The sequence below is a fragment of the Mustelus asterias genome, chromosome 12 (assembly GCF_964213995.1).
Source record: "Mustelus asterias chromosome 12, sMusAst1.hap1.1, whole genome shotgun sequence".
NCBI classification, from domain to species: Eukaryota; Metazoa; Chordata; class Chondrichthyes; order Carcharhiniformes; family Triakidae; genus Mustelus; species Mustelus asterias.
In genome coordinates, this window is record NC_135812.1 from 24,755,823 (window position 1) to 24,774,580 (window position 18,758).

At 45.8% G+C, this 18,758-nt stretch overlaps 1 protein-coding gene across 1 annotated transcript in view; it reads right to left on the minus strand.

Annotated features, from left to right (window-relative positions):
• The window catches only part of LOC144501878 (membrane-associated phosphatidylinositol transfer protein 3-like), a 291,482-nt gene that overhangs the window by 3,044 nt on the left and 269,680 nt on the right, over positions 1-18,758 (minus strand). The window contains exons 15-18 of the mRNA XM_078225920.1: positions 18,077-18,260; positions 14,299-14,427; positions 5,008-5,309; positions 3,385-3,575 (exon numbers count right to left, since the gene is read on the minus strand). Of these exons, the coding sequence (XP_078082046.1) occupies positions 3,385-3,575; positions 5,008-5,309; positions 14,299-14,427; positions 18,077-18,260 (806 nt within the window). The remainder of the gene's footprint in view (positions 1-3,384; positions 3,576-5,007; positions 5,310-14,298; positions 14,428-18,076; positions 18,261-18,758) is intronic.

Consider the following 18,758-nt stretch of genomic DNA (forward strand, 5'->3'; position numbering starts at 1 on the left):
CGCGGAGGCCATGGTGAAACGGCCCCCTGGCTACTCGAGCAGCGCAGTGGGCTGGGAGAATTGTCCCCAATGTTTTTCAGGGTGAAGGGTGCATGCAAGCCTCGAGGCAACAGCAGCTGCAATGGCAGCGGGGGTGAGGTGTGGGTGCTGTTGATTATTGTTGCAGTGTTGGTTAATGATGGATGGGATATTGGGGTTTGAACATCACGGCTGGCAGCGTTCACTGTGAGTTGCCACTGTGGCGACTGATCACGTTTGGGAGGTGGGTGTTAAGGATGTGCCATTTTGAGGGGGGGGGGGGGCGGTGAGTGGGATAATTTTAATCTTATCTCCGTAAAGCAGAAAAACATTCCAATGCACCAATAAACGACGGAACAGACAGGGGAACACTGGTCATGGAGTCGAGGTAGAGTGTCATCAGCAGATAACTGGAAGCTGATTTTGGATCTATGGATAAGGTCACTAAAGGCCAGTATTGGAAAAGAGACATCAAGGATGGAAGCTTGACTGATCCAAGGTGTTAATACAGGGCTAAGAAGGGACATCATTGCCGGGGATGAAGGAGCAAAATATTGCAGATGTTGGAAATCTGAAACAAAATCAGAAAATGCTGAAAAAACTCAGCATCTATGGAGAGAGAAAATAGAGTTAACATTTCCATATGACTCTTCTTCAGACTCTGCGGATGAGCCATACAGACTCTAAATGTTGGGCGGGATTCTACAATCTCATCAACGAAGAATTTGGCATGCCAGCCAGAACTCCATTCATCTTCACTGGCACCAGAGAATCCCAGCCACAACTCAGGATGGGGACTTTTGGCGGTTAACTCTATTTTACCAGCATTTTCTGTTATTGCCAGAAATGTTCTGGTTATGTTGGGACAATGTCTCAAGCACTAATCAACCATTTCCCATGTCAAGTACAGATGGAGGAGAGTTTATCCTGAGTTACGGACTCAACGCAATTGATGGCAATGAACAGTGCTGGGATAGGGTAGGCACTGGACTAAAGCATTTGAACATGTATTGATAGGAAAGGTGAGAGTAGATTCCAGTGGTAATTATGCATTTAAGAACCGTTAGAGAAAAAGAGAGAGGCTGCAATTTGGATGGTTATTGGATAGGAGAAAGGGATTAAGGATAGGCTTTGCGAGAGGGGCAGAGTTCTGGAGAATTCAGGATTCCTAAGGGTTGTGTCCAAGAGGTGATGTAGGGCGTCAACTGCGATGTGTTTGTACACAACATAATGGCTGTGGAAAGGAAAATGGATAAGCAAGCACTGGGAAATGCGAGATTGTTTTATCAGGAGTTGGCCCACCGAGGGAGAGGATTTTTAGATAAAATGAGTCCAGTAAAGGCTGGGGGGAGGGGGAAGCTTCAGTGCAGTTATTAGTGGCTGAATTGTCATGGACGGGACACCAGCAAGAGAAAGAGACTGAGGCAGCGGTCTGAATTAAAATGGGCTTCTCATACCGGGGCGGGGGCAAAGCTGGAGAGGGCAAGGAAAGGAGATTGAGGAAAGTTTATTTTTTTGGACGGATCCTATATTATCCTTGAGGATAATTTTGGAATGATTTGGCTGGAGAGAAGGTTAAAGGCACTTTTTGCTTGAGGTGATTCAGCTGGCAATGGACAACCTAGCCATTCAGCGACTCAAGCTGTAACCCTCAAAACTGATGCTGTGATGGTAAGAAAGATTATGGCGGAATGGAGGGAAAGCAGAGTGAGTGATTGGTGAAAAGCTGATATATGTTGGCATTGAACTTCAGCCAAAATAGTTAAATATCAATTAAGTATAATTGCAATGATCAGATACAGTCCAAATTTTGTTTTCACCAACCCACATAGATCCATATATATCCACACCACCACTGCACAGCCTTTAAGATCAACCAAGTCATCCCCGTAATGAGGACTCCCTCCATTATTTAGTGGACTAACTGAGTGCAGATTTGGGATTTCCAAAGGATGTGTCCAAGAGGTGGTGTAGGGGTATCAGCAGCGATGTGTTTGTACACAACATAATCTGTAAACTCCTAACCCAAAACATCCCTCACTCCTCCATCAGCATCAGGCCAGAACCCCAACATTGGTTGAGCGACGAGTGCAGAAGGGTGCAGCAAGAGTAGCATCACGCACTGAAACTACAACACACACATCCATGCTCAACACTAGACACAGAAGGTCACAGAAAGAGCTACAAGGTCTCGCACTGAAAGGTTGAGAAGAAAGCCTACTAACCCGCCACCAGTCGAGAATGGTGATGGACGGTTAGACAATGCACTGGAGGAGGAGGATGCATGAATAACTTCAACCATGTTGGAACCCACTATGTGAGCGCAAGAAACAAGACCAAATTATTTGCCAGTACGTTCAGCTAAAAGTGCTACACGGATATTCTTACTTGGCCTCCTCCTGAGTATCCGCTATTATCGGTGCCAGTGTCTGGCTATTTTGGTTCACTTCGCGTGACATTAAGAACCGGTTGAGTGAAGGCTTATGTGACCCTAATAGCAATTTGGAGTACAGAGGACATGACAGCAGAAGCTGTGCCCTTAACCAAATCTTTCCAAAAGCAGCTCTGGCATAGGCATCTACCCAATATTATAGAAAACTGTCCAGGTGTATCTTAACCACAAAACATGGTTGGAATAGAACTACTACAAGGGTTGTAATATCGCATAGTAACTTCAGCGGGAAGACCACAGCGATGGCATCGACAACTATTTACACCATTTATCTTAGTTACCAAAGTTATCGCATGAGACCTTGAGCACCCCTGTAATAACCTCAGCCTAATAATTCTAGGCCAGTCAATTACTACAGCTACCAGTCTTCCCTCATCCATAATAAAGCGATGGAAGGAGTCATCAAACAGCACCTACTAATCAATATCTTGCAGACTATCGCTCAATCCCAGGTTCACGAGCATCATGCAGCTCCACACCTTATCAGAGCCTTCATTCCAAAATGGATACAGGCGCTGCATGCCAAAGGTAGCTGAGGTTAGCCGGCTTTGATATTAAGGCAGTGTTTCCTCAGTATAGCAACGGGGTCCAAGGATTTCCCGACTGGTGGCCATGTCTAACACACAGGAAGGTGGTCATAATTGTCAGAGGCCCAATCATCACGGCCCCAGGTCCCAGCAGGAGTCCCTCAGGATGGCTTCCAACGCCCAATCAGTGACTCCATGGAGGACCTTTCCTCTGTCATAAGGTCAGATGGGATTATTTGCTGATGAGTTCAGTTGTTCAGCTCAGTTCACATCTCATGCCACCCCGGACATGGGCAATATTCAGCTTTGGACTAACAAGTGGTTGGTACTAAGTGCCAATATAATAACTATGATCAACAATAAAAAGTCCAACCACTTCCACCTGACCTTCAATCATTCCACATCGATGATAACTCATTCCCCCAACCCCTGCACCATTAACATCTTGCTGAATTCTCTTTTCAACCATTTTTTCTTTAAAATTGGCATACCGTGTGCCACCATGTCTCTTTAAATCCTGGTTACGTGCAACGACTTGTTCAGATCGTTTGCTCGTTTGTAGAATAGTGAATTCCTTTCTTGCAAACAATCAAAACTCTGAAAAGGAATGAAAAAAAGAAACAAGAAGAAAAGCCATCGCAAACATAAAACAGAAGGCAGGTAAAAACTGTCAGAAAAAACTCAGAGAACTGAGGAGTTAATATTTAAGTGCCCTCTCCCATTTCTTCATCAAAGATATTTGGTGTGAAACATTATCTCCTCAATACAGAAAGGGCTTGGCTTTAGTGGAAACAGGCTGCAAGAACAGATAGATCTAAAGAAAAATCAAACATAGCTACAAACAGGAAGGTTGCCTTCCTACGAATAAATACACATCTGACTAAATGATTACAAATTAGCAGGATTAGAGAAAACAATTTAGTTTTGCTGATCTGTGTAACAATTTAATCAAAGCAAATCTAGTTAACCCAAAGCGTCACTTTTCTCCTCCTGGTTGTGTGGTCGAGTCCTTTTAGTTGTATGAATAGTGCTGGCTGGAACTCCTTGAGCTGTGCAACCACTGCACACGGGAGACTGGGTCGCACGCAACTGTTCAGGCAGCCTGGCTTTCTACTTACGCCTGTCAAAATCATTTTTGTTTGTCAGTTTGATCTTGGAGCTTAGAGATGCTTTTCCAAGTGAGTGAAACAAAGTGCTGTGAAGTCCCGCTGACCTTCATCGATCCAATACTTAGCCACGAATCTGGAAAACGAGACAGGGATTCCCTCCCCCTGCTGACACCCACATTTGATACTGGACATTCGGCCTCAAGGTTCCCCTTGCAGTTCCGAAAAGCAAAAACCCAGAGCACTCTTGACAGAACTGATGAATATTCAGTCCATGTCAAGACGTTCTCCCACTATTACATTGTGTTATTCTATGTCTTAGATTGATAGAAGGAACACGTATAAGAATATACACAAATGATCCCGGGGTATCTCATTGACAACAGAGAGTTGCAGTCGTCTTTAACATGCTTGAAGGACTCGGAAGTCAGCTGTGCTGTAGGCGTGACTGAGGCATGACTCAGTAATGGCCCAAAAGCCGCAGTCACTGGTGAGATATTCAGCTCAGCCTATGAATGCATATGCTCAGTGATTCCCATACTCTCACCCGCTGGGAGCACATATTGGGAAACGGTGGACACCAGCTCCTCCCGATTTCCCAATATATCCTCCCGGGGGGCAAAGCTTCTGCCTCCCCCTCCCCGACAGTGATGGCCTTCCAATCCCTGGGCTAGCCTGTCTCTTGAAATGACCTGTGAAGCTTGGCCAGGGTCAGTGCCAGGTTACGAGTGAGAGTGGTAGAGCTGCCCAACACACACCTCCACCACTGACTGGACACAAGAGGAAATTCCAGCCTCTTTTGGAACAAGAATGTACATAGTGGCTCCAAAGTCGCTTTCTCAGTGCACCTTCAGACTTCAGGATAAAGCCTGGAACTCTCTGTTGCCTATGGTACACTGCTCACACGCCCGGTTCAGATCTGGAGCCTCCGCTGCGGGCCCAGGCTATGCTGTGGGGGTGCCTGTCCTCCTTGTAGGACTCCGGTTGGCTCTGGGCCCTCTCCGGTTTGGGGTTGCAGGATGGCGGATCGGGTTGCTGCACCGACATAGTCCTGCGCAGGTGGTTTCTTTTCCGAAGAAAGTCGGGCTGGGCTGACAGGCCGAAGCTCCCCTTTCGCAAGATCATTCGAGAGTTGCTCTTCTTTGGGCGGGAACGATGGCTGAACTCCAGTTGGGCCAGGTGAGCAGCATAGCCTTCAGAGAGAAACTGCGGGGGAGTGGGAAGGAAACATAACAGTTACTATCCAACAAAAGGGAAATTACTGCTCACTGAGCCAGTCAGTGTCTGAATTTTTATTCTGGTTTTTACATTTTTCATGAACTTCTAGGAACAATACGGATGGGGATAGTTAGGCTGCTTGGGGCTAGGCCCAAATTTGATCCCGGTTGCTCTGTACCTCGGCTGCATTTTCCTACCTTTCCCTCCATTCCTTCGCAAAAATCTAACCATCTCTACTCTGAGCTTCAGTTGCCCCGGGGTCCACCCAACCTTTTAGGGGAGAGAGTTCCAAATTTGTGTGAAAAAGTCTTCCCCGACTTCGGTCCTGATGGGAAAGATCTATTTAGAAAATTATGGTTCCCGTGTTTTCTTGGTTTCTCCCCACCAGGAAACATAGGCCAGAATTTTGCGCTCATTGGGCACATGTGGGAATGCCAAATGGTGCACGATGATGCTGGGAGGGTATCCTCATGATGTGTCAGTCAGTACCCGTGCAGACGTCGAAACCTCTGGACACAGCTGTACAGCTGGAGAGCTCCCCACTGGTGTTCTCACTAAAACCGACACACTGACAAAATTTGGGAAGATTCCACCCCCTATCTGGTGGACAGATAGGACTGGGGTGGACAAGATGAGAGGTCACACGACACCAGGTCATAGTCCAACAGGTTTCAGATGAAGTCTTCACCTGACGAAAGAACAGCGCTCTGAAAGCTTGTGTTTCCAAATAAACCGGTTGGACTATAACCTGGTGTTGTGTGACCTCTCATCCTATCTGGTTCGCTAATGCCCTTTATGGAAGGAAATTTGCTGTCCTACATGTGACTCCAGATCTACTGCAATGTGGTTGACTCTTAACTGTCCCCTGGCATGGTATGGCTAGAAAGTCAGTTCAAGGGTAATTAGGGTTGGGTAACAAATGCTGGCTTTGCCAGCAACGCCCACATCCCATGAACCAATAAATGGAAATGAACAACTGGAGCTTTCACAACTGGGATAGCTGGGTAAAGGTACAAAAGGGTCTGAAGCTAAGGTAGATGGTTAGAGTTGATTGTATGAATCAGCCACCATTCGACTGATTGGCTGAAATTGTGAAACAAGTGGAACTGAAGGCTCCATTTGAGAAGCATCAGTGTCCAAGAACATGGTGGACACCAAGGAGAAAGAAAATTCAAGTCCATTCTCAGAATGAGCAGAGCGCACATTCCCTTCAGAAGGAACAGGTAAAACCCACAGGCCACATGGTAACCGCCCCAGTGACTGCGGGCCCAAATCCAGGAGAGGCCAAAAATGGGATTTGCACTGGCGGGATTTCAGTTTGTATCCTCCCCGCTCCCGTCCAAAGACGCGATTAGGTTCACGCCGAGGAATTGTGTGAGCCTGATTTGCATATTTAAAAAAAACTCCAGTGCCACAAAATCTTCTCTGAAAACTCAGCTGCGTTTCTGGACAGATACACATCGCTTTCCAATCAGAGCCTGACACTCTGACAAATTGAGGAAAACTTCCACCACAATGTCCAAAAAAAAGATGGGTTATTAATAAGGAGAATCGCAACTTGAAGGAGTGCAAAAAAAATCAAATCGAATCGGAGTAACCAAGTATCTGAAACAACCATTCTCGCGAATGTGACAGACCAAGATGTGGAAGAACTGTCAAGCCTCAAGACTGTTTGAATATATACATTCATAGACTTGAGGTGGGCGAGAAGGGATAACAAGTAAAGATTGTATTACAAATAGTTCTAATCCGTTGGAAGGGAGGACAGTTTTCCTTTGAGATTTTGTATGTGCCTGCATGCCATTGTAATGCAAAAATGCTTGGCAGAGCAAGGGTTAACATGGCACTGGAAAATAGCACTGCCCACAGTATGATGTATAGAGTCACATGGTAATAGACTGGTAGAACAATCTAGGAAGGACCTACCTGCCCGGGAGCAGCACTGTGCATGGCAGCAACTACCATCAAGTGTTCCTGTTTAAACATACAAGTCTCAGGCGGGAGAGCACGTGATAATTGTGCGTTGACAAATTATGGGAAATTCCACCCATAGAGTACGATTGTAAAATCCTCATTGTGCCACTTATAGGAGTGCAAACTGTTACCTCCCCTCCTCCCTTCTTAAGGTCACATCATCTTATTGACAGAATTTTCTATTACTCTGGACGCTGCAACAACCCACGGTGCCAGTGACACTGGAACTTGGAATCCAGCAGCCAGCTTACAACAACCTGCATTCATACTGTACGTTTAACAGAGAAACACATCCCATGAAGGTTTATAGGAACATAATTAAACACTGACGTTGTTCACCGGGAAGGAGAGGACTCAGGTGGAAAGCCAGGATTGGATGGCATGGGAGAAAGGAGTGGCATAGAGAGATGGGCAATGGAGGAAGGACAGAGAGAGGAATCATATTAACCCACTAGGCATTCCCCTATCATACTCGTTCTGACTAGGCGTTAATGAGCCTTGTGCACAGATTTTTGCACAAAGCTCCTAGAGGCCTACTCACTCATTGCTGCGTTGAGATTTGTTACCCACGCTTGGCAACACTGTGCCCGTCATATAATTGGTCCTTTAATAAAGTCGGATGCAGCAATATTCTCCTCCACTTGTGAGTAAGACGTGGATTTTCCTGTCCGCAGCCTGAAATTCCTTCTTCATTCAGCAAGGTGCTGGGAAAAGTGTCAAGAGCTTCCTCCATGACACGATGCTGATGAAGCCAATGCCTAGTGAGGTCAGACTTCAACTCAATGATGGGTCACTTTCATCCAATAATTTTAAAGTTCTGGGAAAATAGGCCTAATTCTTGAATGAATGGTCTCTGCCGCTTTAAGAACTGGAATGGCGAGACTGTTAGCAGGGGACTCCTCTGGAGACCATTGAGATACACTGCAATTTCTGGATTTCAGCATAAACTGGGCTGGAAGTTGTGGTGCCGCTGCATCCTTCAATAACCAAGAACTTCTCAGCGCCCATCACTATTTGTGGGCGGCACGGTGGCGCAGTGGTTAGCACTGCTGCCTCACAGCGCCAGGGATCGATTTCAACCTTGGGTCACTGTCTGTGTGGAGTTTGCATGTTCTCCCCGTGTCTGCATGGGTTTCCTCTGAGTGCTCCGGTTTCCTCCCACACTCCAAAGATGTGTGGGTTAGGTTGATTGGCCTTGCTAAATTGCCCCTTAGTGTCCAAAGATGTGTAGATTAGATGGATTAATCATGATAAATGAGTGGGGTTAAGGGGATAGGGTGGGGGTTGGGCCTGGATAAGATGCTCTGTCGGAGAGCCATTGCAGACTCAATGGGCTGAACGGCCTCCTTTTGCACAGTACGGATTCCACAATTCTATTCCAAAAGGTTAAAATTGGGTTAAAATCACGGGTTTGACATCATGTTGAGTGAATTTAAATGTACAAATACTTAATGCCTTTGTTGAAAATGTGTTTGGTTATGCTCTTAATGAGGGAATTAACTATTTTAAAATAATAAACTTTAATCTGTTAATTTAATTGTAAGTTAAATTAAAGCTTATTTCTGAAAGCTTCTTTCCTAAATTAACAAACAGAAGAACTTCCCCAAAAATGTTGGACATTCAGCTGATAATATTTGCAGTGCAACTTTATGGTTCTTGTATGATGTGTGAATATTATGCTGGTGAATGTGGAAGGACTTAATTTTAAGATAGCAATGGAGAATGATAGGTCTGGACCAAAAGTTAAAACTGGGGCAAGGCCAATTTTGATGGTATCAGGCAGGAACTTTCAAAAGTTAATTGGGAGAGTCTGGTAGGCAAAGGGATGTCTGATTAGTGGGAGGCTTTCAAAAGTGTGTTAACCAGGATTCAGGGTAAGTACATTCTTCTTAGAGTGAAGGGCAAGGCTGGCAGAAGTAGGGAACTCTGGATGACTCGGGATATTGAAGCCCTGGTCAAGAAGAAGAAGGAGGCACATGACATTCATTGGCAGCTGGGATCAAGTGGATCCCTTGAAGAGTATAGAGGGTGTGGAATAGAGTTAAGAGAGAAATCAGGAGGCCAAAAAGGGGACACGAGATTGCTTTGGATTCTCCTTTGCCTCAGCTGCCAAAGAGCTTCTACAAATACATAAAGGGCAAAAGAGTAACTACGGAGAGAGTAGGGCCCCTTCAGGATCAACAAGATCATCTATGTGCGGATCTACAGGAGATGGGCGAGATCCTAAATGAATATTTCTCATCAGTATTTACTGTTGAGAATGGCACGGACGTTAGGGAACTTGGGGAAATAAATAGTGATGTCTTAAGGAGTGCATATAGCACAGAGAAGGAGATGCTGGAAGTCTTAAAGCGCATCAAGATAGATAAATCCCCGGGATCTGATGAAGTGTATCCCAGGACATTGTGGGAGGCTAGGGAGGAAATTGCGGGTCCCCTAGCAGAGATATTTGAATCGTCAATAGTCACAGGTGAGGTGCCTGAAGATTGGAGGGTGGCAAATATTGTGCCTTTGTTTAAAAAGAGTTGCAGGGAAAAGCCTGGGAATTACAGGCCGATGAGCCTAACATCTGTAATGGGTAAGTTGTTAGAAGGTATTCTGAGAGACAGGATCTATAGGCATTTAGAGTGGCAAGGACTGATTAGGGACAGTTAGCACGGCTTTGTGAGTGGAAGATCATGTCTCCTGAATTCGATTGAGTTTTTTGAAGGGGTAACCAAAAAGATAGATAAGGGGAGTGCAGTTGATGTTGTCTACATGGTCTTTAGCAAGGCCTTTGACAAGGTACCACATGGTAGGTTGTTGCATAAGGTTAAATCTCATGGGATCCAGGGTGAGGTAGCCAAATGGATACAAACTTGGCTTGATGACAGAAGACAGAGGGTGGTTGTAGAGGTGTGTTTTTCAAACTGGAGGTCTGTGACTAGCGGTGTGCCTCAGGGATCTGTGCTGGGTCCACTGTTATTTGTCATTTATATTAATGATTTGAATGAGAATTTAGGAGGTATGGTTAATAAGTTTGCAGATGACACCAAGATTGGTGGCATAGTGGACAGTGAAGGTTATCTAGGATTGCAATGGGATCTTGATCAATTGGGCTAGTGGGCTGATGAATGACATAGAATCATAGAAACCCTACAGTACAGAAAGAGGCCATTCGGCCCATCAGGTCTGCACCGACCACAATCCCACCCAGACCCTACCCCCATATCCCTACAGATTTACCCACTAATCCCTCTAACCTACGCATCTCAGGCCACTAAGGGCAATTTTTTTTTAGCATAGCCAATCAATCTAACCTGCACATCTTTGGACTGTGGGAGGAAACCGAGCACCTACAGGAAACCCACGCAGACACAAGGAGAATGTGCAAACTCCACATGGACAGTGACCCTAGCCGGGATTCGAACACAGGCAGATGGAGTTTAATTTAGATAAATGTGAGGTGATGCATTTTGGTAGATATAACCAGGGCAGGACTTACTCATTAATGGTAGGGTGTTGGGGAGAGTTATAGAACACAGAGATCTAGGGATTCAGGTTCATAGCTCCTTGAAAGTGGAATCACAAATGGACAGAGTGGTGAAGAAGACATACAGCATGTTTGGTTTCATTGGTCAGAACATTGAATACAGGAGTTGGAACGTCTTGTTAAAGTTCTACAAGACATTGGTAAGGCCACACTTGGAATATTGTGTACAGTCTGGTCACCCTATTATAGAAAGGATATTATTAAACTAGAAAGTGAAGCTTTACTAGGATGCTACCGGGACTTGATGGTTTGAGTTACAAGGAGAGACTGGATAGACTGGGACCTTTTTTACCTGGAACTCAGGAGGCTGACGGGTGATCTTATAGAGCTCTATAAAATAATGAAGGACATGGATCAACTAGATAGTCAACATCTTTTCCCAAAGATAGGGGAAGCTAAAACTAGAGGACATTGGTTTAAGGTGAGAGGGGAGAGATACAAAAGGGTCCAGAGGGCCAGTTTTTTCACACACAGGGTGGTGAGTGTCTGGAACAAGCTGCTAGAGGTGGAAGTAGAGGCGAGTACAATTTTGTCTTTTAAAGCATTTCGACAGTTACATGGGTAAGATGGGTATGGAGGGATATGGGTCAAACGTGGGCAATTGCGACTAGCTTTGTCATGAAAAGAAAAGGCGGCATGGACAAGTTGAGCCGAAGGGCCTGTCTCCATGCTGTAAACCTCTATGACTCTATTTCACAGCTGGATGCTCCATTACTTTAACTATTGCAAATGTACCCTCCTGTAACCTGCAGCTTTGTCTCTCTGCTGAGTGAAGAGAGATTCGGATGTTGGAAATGGCAGTACTTTTAACCTGCCTCTACCCCTTTTGAAAGGCACACACTGGGGAGTTAAACAACAAGGATGATGAGGCAGTTGCACGGGCCTTGAAGTTGGAGAAGTGGCTGGATGGAAGCCAGCACAGCTGTGGAAAGCAGTGGGTGGGATCATTCTTTTCAATCAAAGTAGTCTTGAGAAATGTGTTCTGTTCTCAATACCTTTCTTCAGCGATGCTTTTCTATTCCGACATTAACTCTTCCACGATGCCTCACTTAGGGGTGGGCCCACATCCAATTCATGTGACCTGATGCTATTTTTAGGTTAAGATAATGTTGAGATGCTAAATGCAAAATGGCCAGACGAGGGTGACAAATGCCTGCAGCAAAATAAATCACATCACGAGAGCAAAGCATTCAATGCAATGTGATGTGACACTAATAAATAAACTTTAAACTTGAGATGACTATGTGGGGGATTGGATTAGTCGATTTGCGGATGACATAAAGATTGGCAGATGGTTAACAGTGAGGTGGAGTGTCTTGGGCTACTAGAAGATATAGATGTGTTGGTCAAATGGGCAGGTAAGTTACAGATGGAATTTAACCTTGAAAAGTGTGAGGTGATACACTTTGGATGGAGTAATTTGACAAGAAAGCATTCAATGAATGGCATGACACTAGGAAGTGTTGGCATGTTTGTTCACAGATCTTTGAAGGCGGAATGGCATGTTAGTAGGGTGATGAAAAAGGCATACGGGACATTTGCCTTTATCAATGGAGGAATAGATTACAAAAGCAGGGAAGTCATCTTGGAGTTTTATTGAACTTTGGTGAGACCACAGCTAAAATACTGTGTGCAGTTCTGGTCGCCACATTATAGGAAGGGTGTGATTACACTTGTGAGGGTGCAGAGGAGATTCACCAGGATGCTGCCTGGGATGGAATATTTAAGTTATGAAGAGAGGTTGGATAGGTTTGGGTTGTTTTCGTTGGAGCAGAGAAGACTGAGGGGCGACCTGATCGAGATGTACAAGATTATGAGGGACATGGACAGAGTGGATAAGGAGCAGCTGTTCTCCATAGTCAGTCACGAGGGGATATTGGTTCAAGGTGAGGGGCAGGAGGTTTAGGGGGATGTGAGGAAAAAATGGTGACAGTCTAGAATACACTGCCTGGGAGGGTGGTAGAGGCAGGTTGCCTCACATCCTTTAAACTCCCACCTAATCCCATCTGCCAGCACTTGGCACATCATCACATTCAGGACTATGGGCCAAGTGCTGGCAGATGGGATTAGGTGGGAGTTCAGGCATTTCTAATATGTTGGTGTGGACTCGATGAGCTGAGGGGCCTCTTCTGTGCTGTATGATTCTATGATTCTAAAATGAAAAGTCTTGACAGGAAGTGTATTGAATCCTTTGCTCTCGTGATATAATTTATTTTGCTACAGGCGTTTGTCACCCTCATCTGGCCATTTTGCATTTAGCATCTCAAAATTATCTTAACCTAATCAGGGCACATGAATTGGATGTGGGCCCTCCCCTAAATGAGGCAGTGTGGAAGGGTTAATGTTGAAATACAAAAGCATTGCTGAAGTAAGGTACTGAGAACAGAACACATTTCTCAAGGCTACTTTGATTGAAAAGAATGATCCTACCCACTGCTTTCCACAGCTGTGCTGGCTTCCATCCAGCCACTTCTCCAACTTCAAGGCCCGTGCAACTGCCTCATCATCCTTGTTGTTTTACTCCCCAGTGTGTGCCTTTCAAAAGGGGTAGAGGCAGGTTAAAAGTACTGCCATTTCCAACATCCGAATCTCTCTTCACTCAGCAGAAAGACAAAGCTGCAGGTTACAGGAGGGTACATTTGCAATAGTTGAAGCTGTAGAGCATCTAGCTGTGAAATAGAGTCATAGAGGTTTACAGCATGGAGACAGGCCCTTCGGCCCAACTTGTCCATGCCGCCCTTTTTTCTTTAAACCCACTAAGCTAGTCCCAACTGCCCATGTTTGGCCCATATCTCTCTATACCCATCTTACCCATGTAACTGCTTTTTAAAAGACAAAATTGTACCCGCCTCTACTACTACCTCTGGCAGCTTATTCCAGACACTCACTACCCTGTGTGTGAAAAAATTGCCCCTCTGGACACTTTTGTATTTCTCCCCTCTCACCTTAAACCCATGCCCTCCAGTTTTAGACTCCTCTACCTTTGGGAAAAGATGTTGACTATTTAGCTGATTTATGCCCCTCATTATTTTATAGATCGCTATAAGATCACCCCTAAGTCTCCTATGCTGCAGGGAAAAAAGTCCCAGTCTATCCAGCCTCTCCTTATAACTCAAACCATCAAGTCCTGGTAGCATACTAGTAAATCTTTTCTGCACTCTTTCTAGTTTAATAATATCCTTTCTATAATAGGGTGATCAGATTTGTACACAGTTGTGGTCACCCAATGGAGGAAGACATTGTGCGCTGGGAAGAAAAAATGTAAATAACAAAACAAGGACTGGATAAGTAATGAGGAAACTAGGGGAGAAATGTAAAGATGGCAACATCAGCAGCTAGGAATGAATTGGAGCCTTTTGGCAGTCTACAGAACACTGAGGTGCATTTGATACTTTTATTTGTCATTGATTTAAAACAAAAAGCTTGTTCAACTCCTCATTTTAGTTGCACCCTCTATCACGGGCTCATTACCTGGCATTGGTTCTGATACTTTTTGGATGGACGTCCGACGATGTAGATTTGAGATGCTGGCAATCCCAGGACGTTGTAGACTGAAATGTCTTTCATCGAGCCGTAGGCTGCAGAGATCTTGATGTGGGACTGCAGGGAGATCGGATGAGTAAAAGCTGTGTGTTATTGAAAAGCAATCAAGACCAGGAACAAAGGAAGCAGCCCAAAAATAGATGGATATGCAACTTTAAGACTTAGAAACACCTGTTTTCCTCTCTGGACTTGAGTGGATTTTACCAACCCTTTGGGGAAATGTTGGGAGGCAAAAAGCCTGGCAAAAAGGTGATGCATGGTGACCAAAAGACATAGGAGCAGAATTAGGTCACTCGGCCCATCGAGTCTGCTCTGCCATTCAATCATGGCCGATATTTTTCTCATCCCCATTCTTCTTTTCCCCATAACCCCTGATCGCCTTATTAAGCAAGAACCTATCTATCTCTGTCTTAAAGACACTCAATGACCTGGCCTCCACAGCCTTCTGCGACAAGGAGTTCCACAGATTCACCACTCTCTGGCTGAAGAAATTCCTCCTCATCTCTGTTTTAAAGGATCGTCCCTTTAGCCTGAGGTTGTGCCCTTTGGTTCTAGTTTTTCCTACTACTGGAAACATCCTCTCCATGTCCACTCTATCGAGGCCTCACAGTATCTTGTAAGTTTCAGTAAGATCCCCCCTCATCTTTCTAAACTCCATGCGCCCAACAACTTCCTGCTGCCATGCCATTTTTCCACAATTGGGAAAGATGGCAGAAGCCTGCCCACTGACTGTGCAATCGAACCATATAATTGGCCAATCAAGCATCTCTTCCCACCTTCACTGACATTTTACCAGCTGCTGGGACCTCCTCTGTAGGCACTCTTTAAGTCCACTGAGAGACCCATCCCTACAGCAACGTCACCACTTGCCCTCACCATGGCTTGACTGCCAGCAATGTACCCTCACCCTACAGGAACCATCCCAACAGTGGGCACCATTAGCAGTGAACGCTGCCCTCACTGCTACTCCACTGATTGTACTAACAAATCTTGTGGGCTGGCCTCTGTCCTTAACAGGGATGGCAGCCCTGGCAGCTGCTGCCAACAAAACATGACCCTGGGTCCTGCTGCCCACCAAAGTAGATTTGTTCCCCATTTTTGGCCCTGACGACAGGACCCCTGCCACCCCGTGGCACGGTGGCACAGTGGTTAGCACTGCTGCCCCACAGCGCCTGGGACCCGAGTTCAATTCCGGCCTCGGTAACTGTGTGGAGTTTACATGTTCTCCTTTTATCTGCGTGGGTTTCCTCCGGGTGCTCCGGTTTCCTCCCACAGTCCAAAGATGTGCAGGTTAGGTTGATTGGCCTTGGTAAATTGCCCCTTAGTGTCAGGTGGACTAGCAGAGTAAATGTGTGGGATTATGGGGATTGGGCCTGGGAGGGATTGTTGTCAGGGCAGGTTGAAGGGCTGAATGGTCTCCTTCTGCACTGTTGGGATTCTATGATTCTATATCCTTAGAAAGATTTTTTAGTCTAATCAGTTAGTTTGAGCTCAACCAGAAACAGCAAGTGCAATCAAACTTGCAGGTGTTCCTCTTTCTCAGATAATAGGCAGAACTTTACCACAGCTTGTTCAGGAATCGCAGCGAGTGAGACAGAAAATTCAGCCGACCATTTAAAAGTCTTTGAGCCCGGGCAGCTATTTCCAGTCTTAGGGCGTGCACGGCCACAGGATCACGTTCAGAGTGTCAGATTCTGACTGAGAACTGGTGTGTATTTCTCCAGATGCACAGCCAAGTCCTCTCTCCATATCCTCTGGCACTCAGTGCACAGAAATCCTGGGGTTGTGGTTTGTGCCGCCACTCTGGCAGGACGGGGCCTGATAGAGCCAGCAAGGCCAGTTCCTCACGTCCTGAGCTACACTCAAAATAAACTCCCCCCCAACCCATCCCCAATGCCCATGGACACAGAGCACTACTCCCTCTCCTCAAGAATTGGGGTGACACAGAGGACCCTTCGCCACCCAACCCACATAAGGGGAACTCACCCCCATGGGGCTCCCCAGAGAACCCATCCCTGGCAGTGCCAACCTGTGCCAGGGCAGTGCCAGGGCACTTCCATGGGCATGTCCCCCTCCCTCTAGGGGGCTACGCTTACCTTGGTGGCCCCGGTGGGCTCCCCTCAACTGATTCCCGTTTTGATATAGCTGTTGTAAACCTCGCCGGCAGTTCAGTGAGGGAGGGATCATGTGGCTGGGAAGCCCTTTAATGATATGCAAATATATTAAAATTTACTGAAATCAGGTTCCCTCCCTTTCTGGGACAATTTCTTCATGTCACAGAATGGTTACAGCACAGAGGCAGGCCACTCAGCCCGTTGTGTTCATGCTGGCTCTCCAAAGGAGCGATTCACCTCACGCCAAGTCCCCGCCTTCCCCTATAGCCCTGCACATTCTTCCTTTTCAGACAACAATCCAATTTCCTCATCAACGCCCTGATTGAACTATCTCCACCACGTACTCAGGCAACATCTTCCAGATCCTGACCACTCGCTGCGTGAGAAAGTTTTTCCTCATGTCTCCATTGCTTCCTTTCCCAATTATCTGTGCCCTCTAGTTCATAATCCTTCCATCAATGGGAACAACTTTTTACCTATTCACTCTGTCCAGATCCCTCATGATCTCGAATACCTCTATCAAGTTAATGTTTTAATGTCTAAGGCTGTGTGTGTGCCAGGCTCCAATGTGGCTGAATTTGGAGTCAAACCCACAGCCCTGTCAACGCCATTCTCCAACAGGAGGTATAACAGAGCTATCCTCTGCTTTGCCCTTCCACATTATGTGTAAAGCATATCAGTCCTCATGACAGGGGAGCTGGAATTTATGCTCAGCGGAGGAGTGACAATGGCAACAATCCTGTCCATTTTAACCCTTTGGGTTCAGATGTTGGAGTTCACCATGGCTAAAAACTGCAGCCCCACCAGAACACATGAACCCAAGAAACAGAAGCAGGAATGGGCCACCAAGCCCTTCAAATCTGCCCCATCATTCAATACGATCATGGTTGATTTATGCCGGCCTCAACACCTACTCAGTGCCATTTCCCCATAGCCCTCTATTCCTCAATCTATCAAATATTTATCCACCTCCACTTTAAATACTTCTAATGATCCAGCCTCCATCACCAAATAAAAACAGAACAGGACCCTCTCAGTAGGAGGGCCACTCTGCTATGGAACAGGTCCTGCTTATCCATACTAATCACTCAAGCAACTACCTTATAAGCAATTGAGGGGAAAACTCTTGTGCCAGTATGGAGAATTCTGATATCACAAAGCTATCTCTCGTGACTCCCATCATATCTTTTCACACCACCAATCATTGTGGCATTGGGGTGGGAGATTACCAATTTAGTCTCAATTACAAGTTGATTTAGTCTCAAATTACAAGCAATATTGCACCCATTTGGAACTCTGCGGTGATTATTCAAGCTCATTTCGCGTCAGATCCTATCTTTCACTTGGAACCTTTTCCCCTCACACAGACTAAAGAGACTTTCACCCTATCCATATCAGCTAATTTCGAACTCGAATGAGAAGTGCTAATCCATTTCCTCTCCCCACGGGCAATTGGATTTTGAAGATGAAAGAAGCCACATTACCCAGATCAGCCTGAAAACCTCAACTTGATCAGATCTTTTGCATCATTTACCGTCTTACAATTGCCTTCCCAGGGGGCATTCATATTTAGCACCTCCATCAAAGATTACCTCTTGCACGAGGTTGCGTAAGAAGATCGTTTTTTGTCGCAGGGGGTCATGGACCAGGCCTTCGGAGAAGAAGATCATGCCCTGGGGAAAGTTATGTTGAGCCAGCCAGGACACCACTCGCTGCTTCTGCATGTCCGGGCGGCCGGTAATGTAAATGATGAGGTATCCCAGGTCCTGCCAGTGTCTTTAAAAAGAACAAACTTTCAGTTAGTTCCCTCGGCAAAATCGCAGCACTCCAAATGAGAAATCAATGCAACAGCTGTTACTGGGTGAAATTCATTTGGTCTCTATGTCCCAGATCTTTCCTGCGGTTTTCTCATTTCCTACATTGGAATGTTCCATATGTGAGATTAATATTGCGCTTTCTGTAATAAAGGGAGATTTCATTGGAAATTAATATTAGGTAGTTTCTATAACTTTTTTATTATTCATTCGCGGGACATGGGCGTCGCTGGCTGGCCAGCATTATTGCCCATTGGGTGGCACAGTGATTAGCACTGTTGCCTCATGGCGCCAGGGACCTGGGTTCCATTCTGGCCTCGGGACACTGTCTGTGTGGAGTCTGCACATTCTCCCCTTGTCTGCGTGGGTTTCCTCCGGGTGCTCCGGTTTCCTCCCACAGTCCAAAGATGTGCTGGTTAGGTGGATTGGCCAAGCTAAGTTGCCCCTTAGTGTCAGGGGG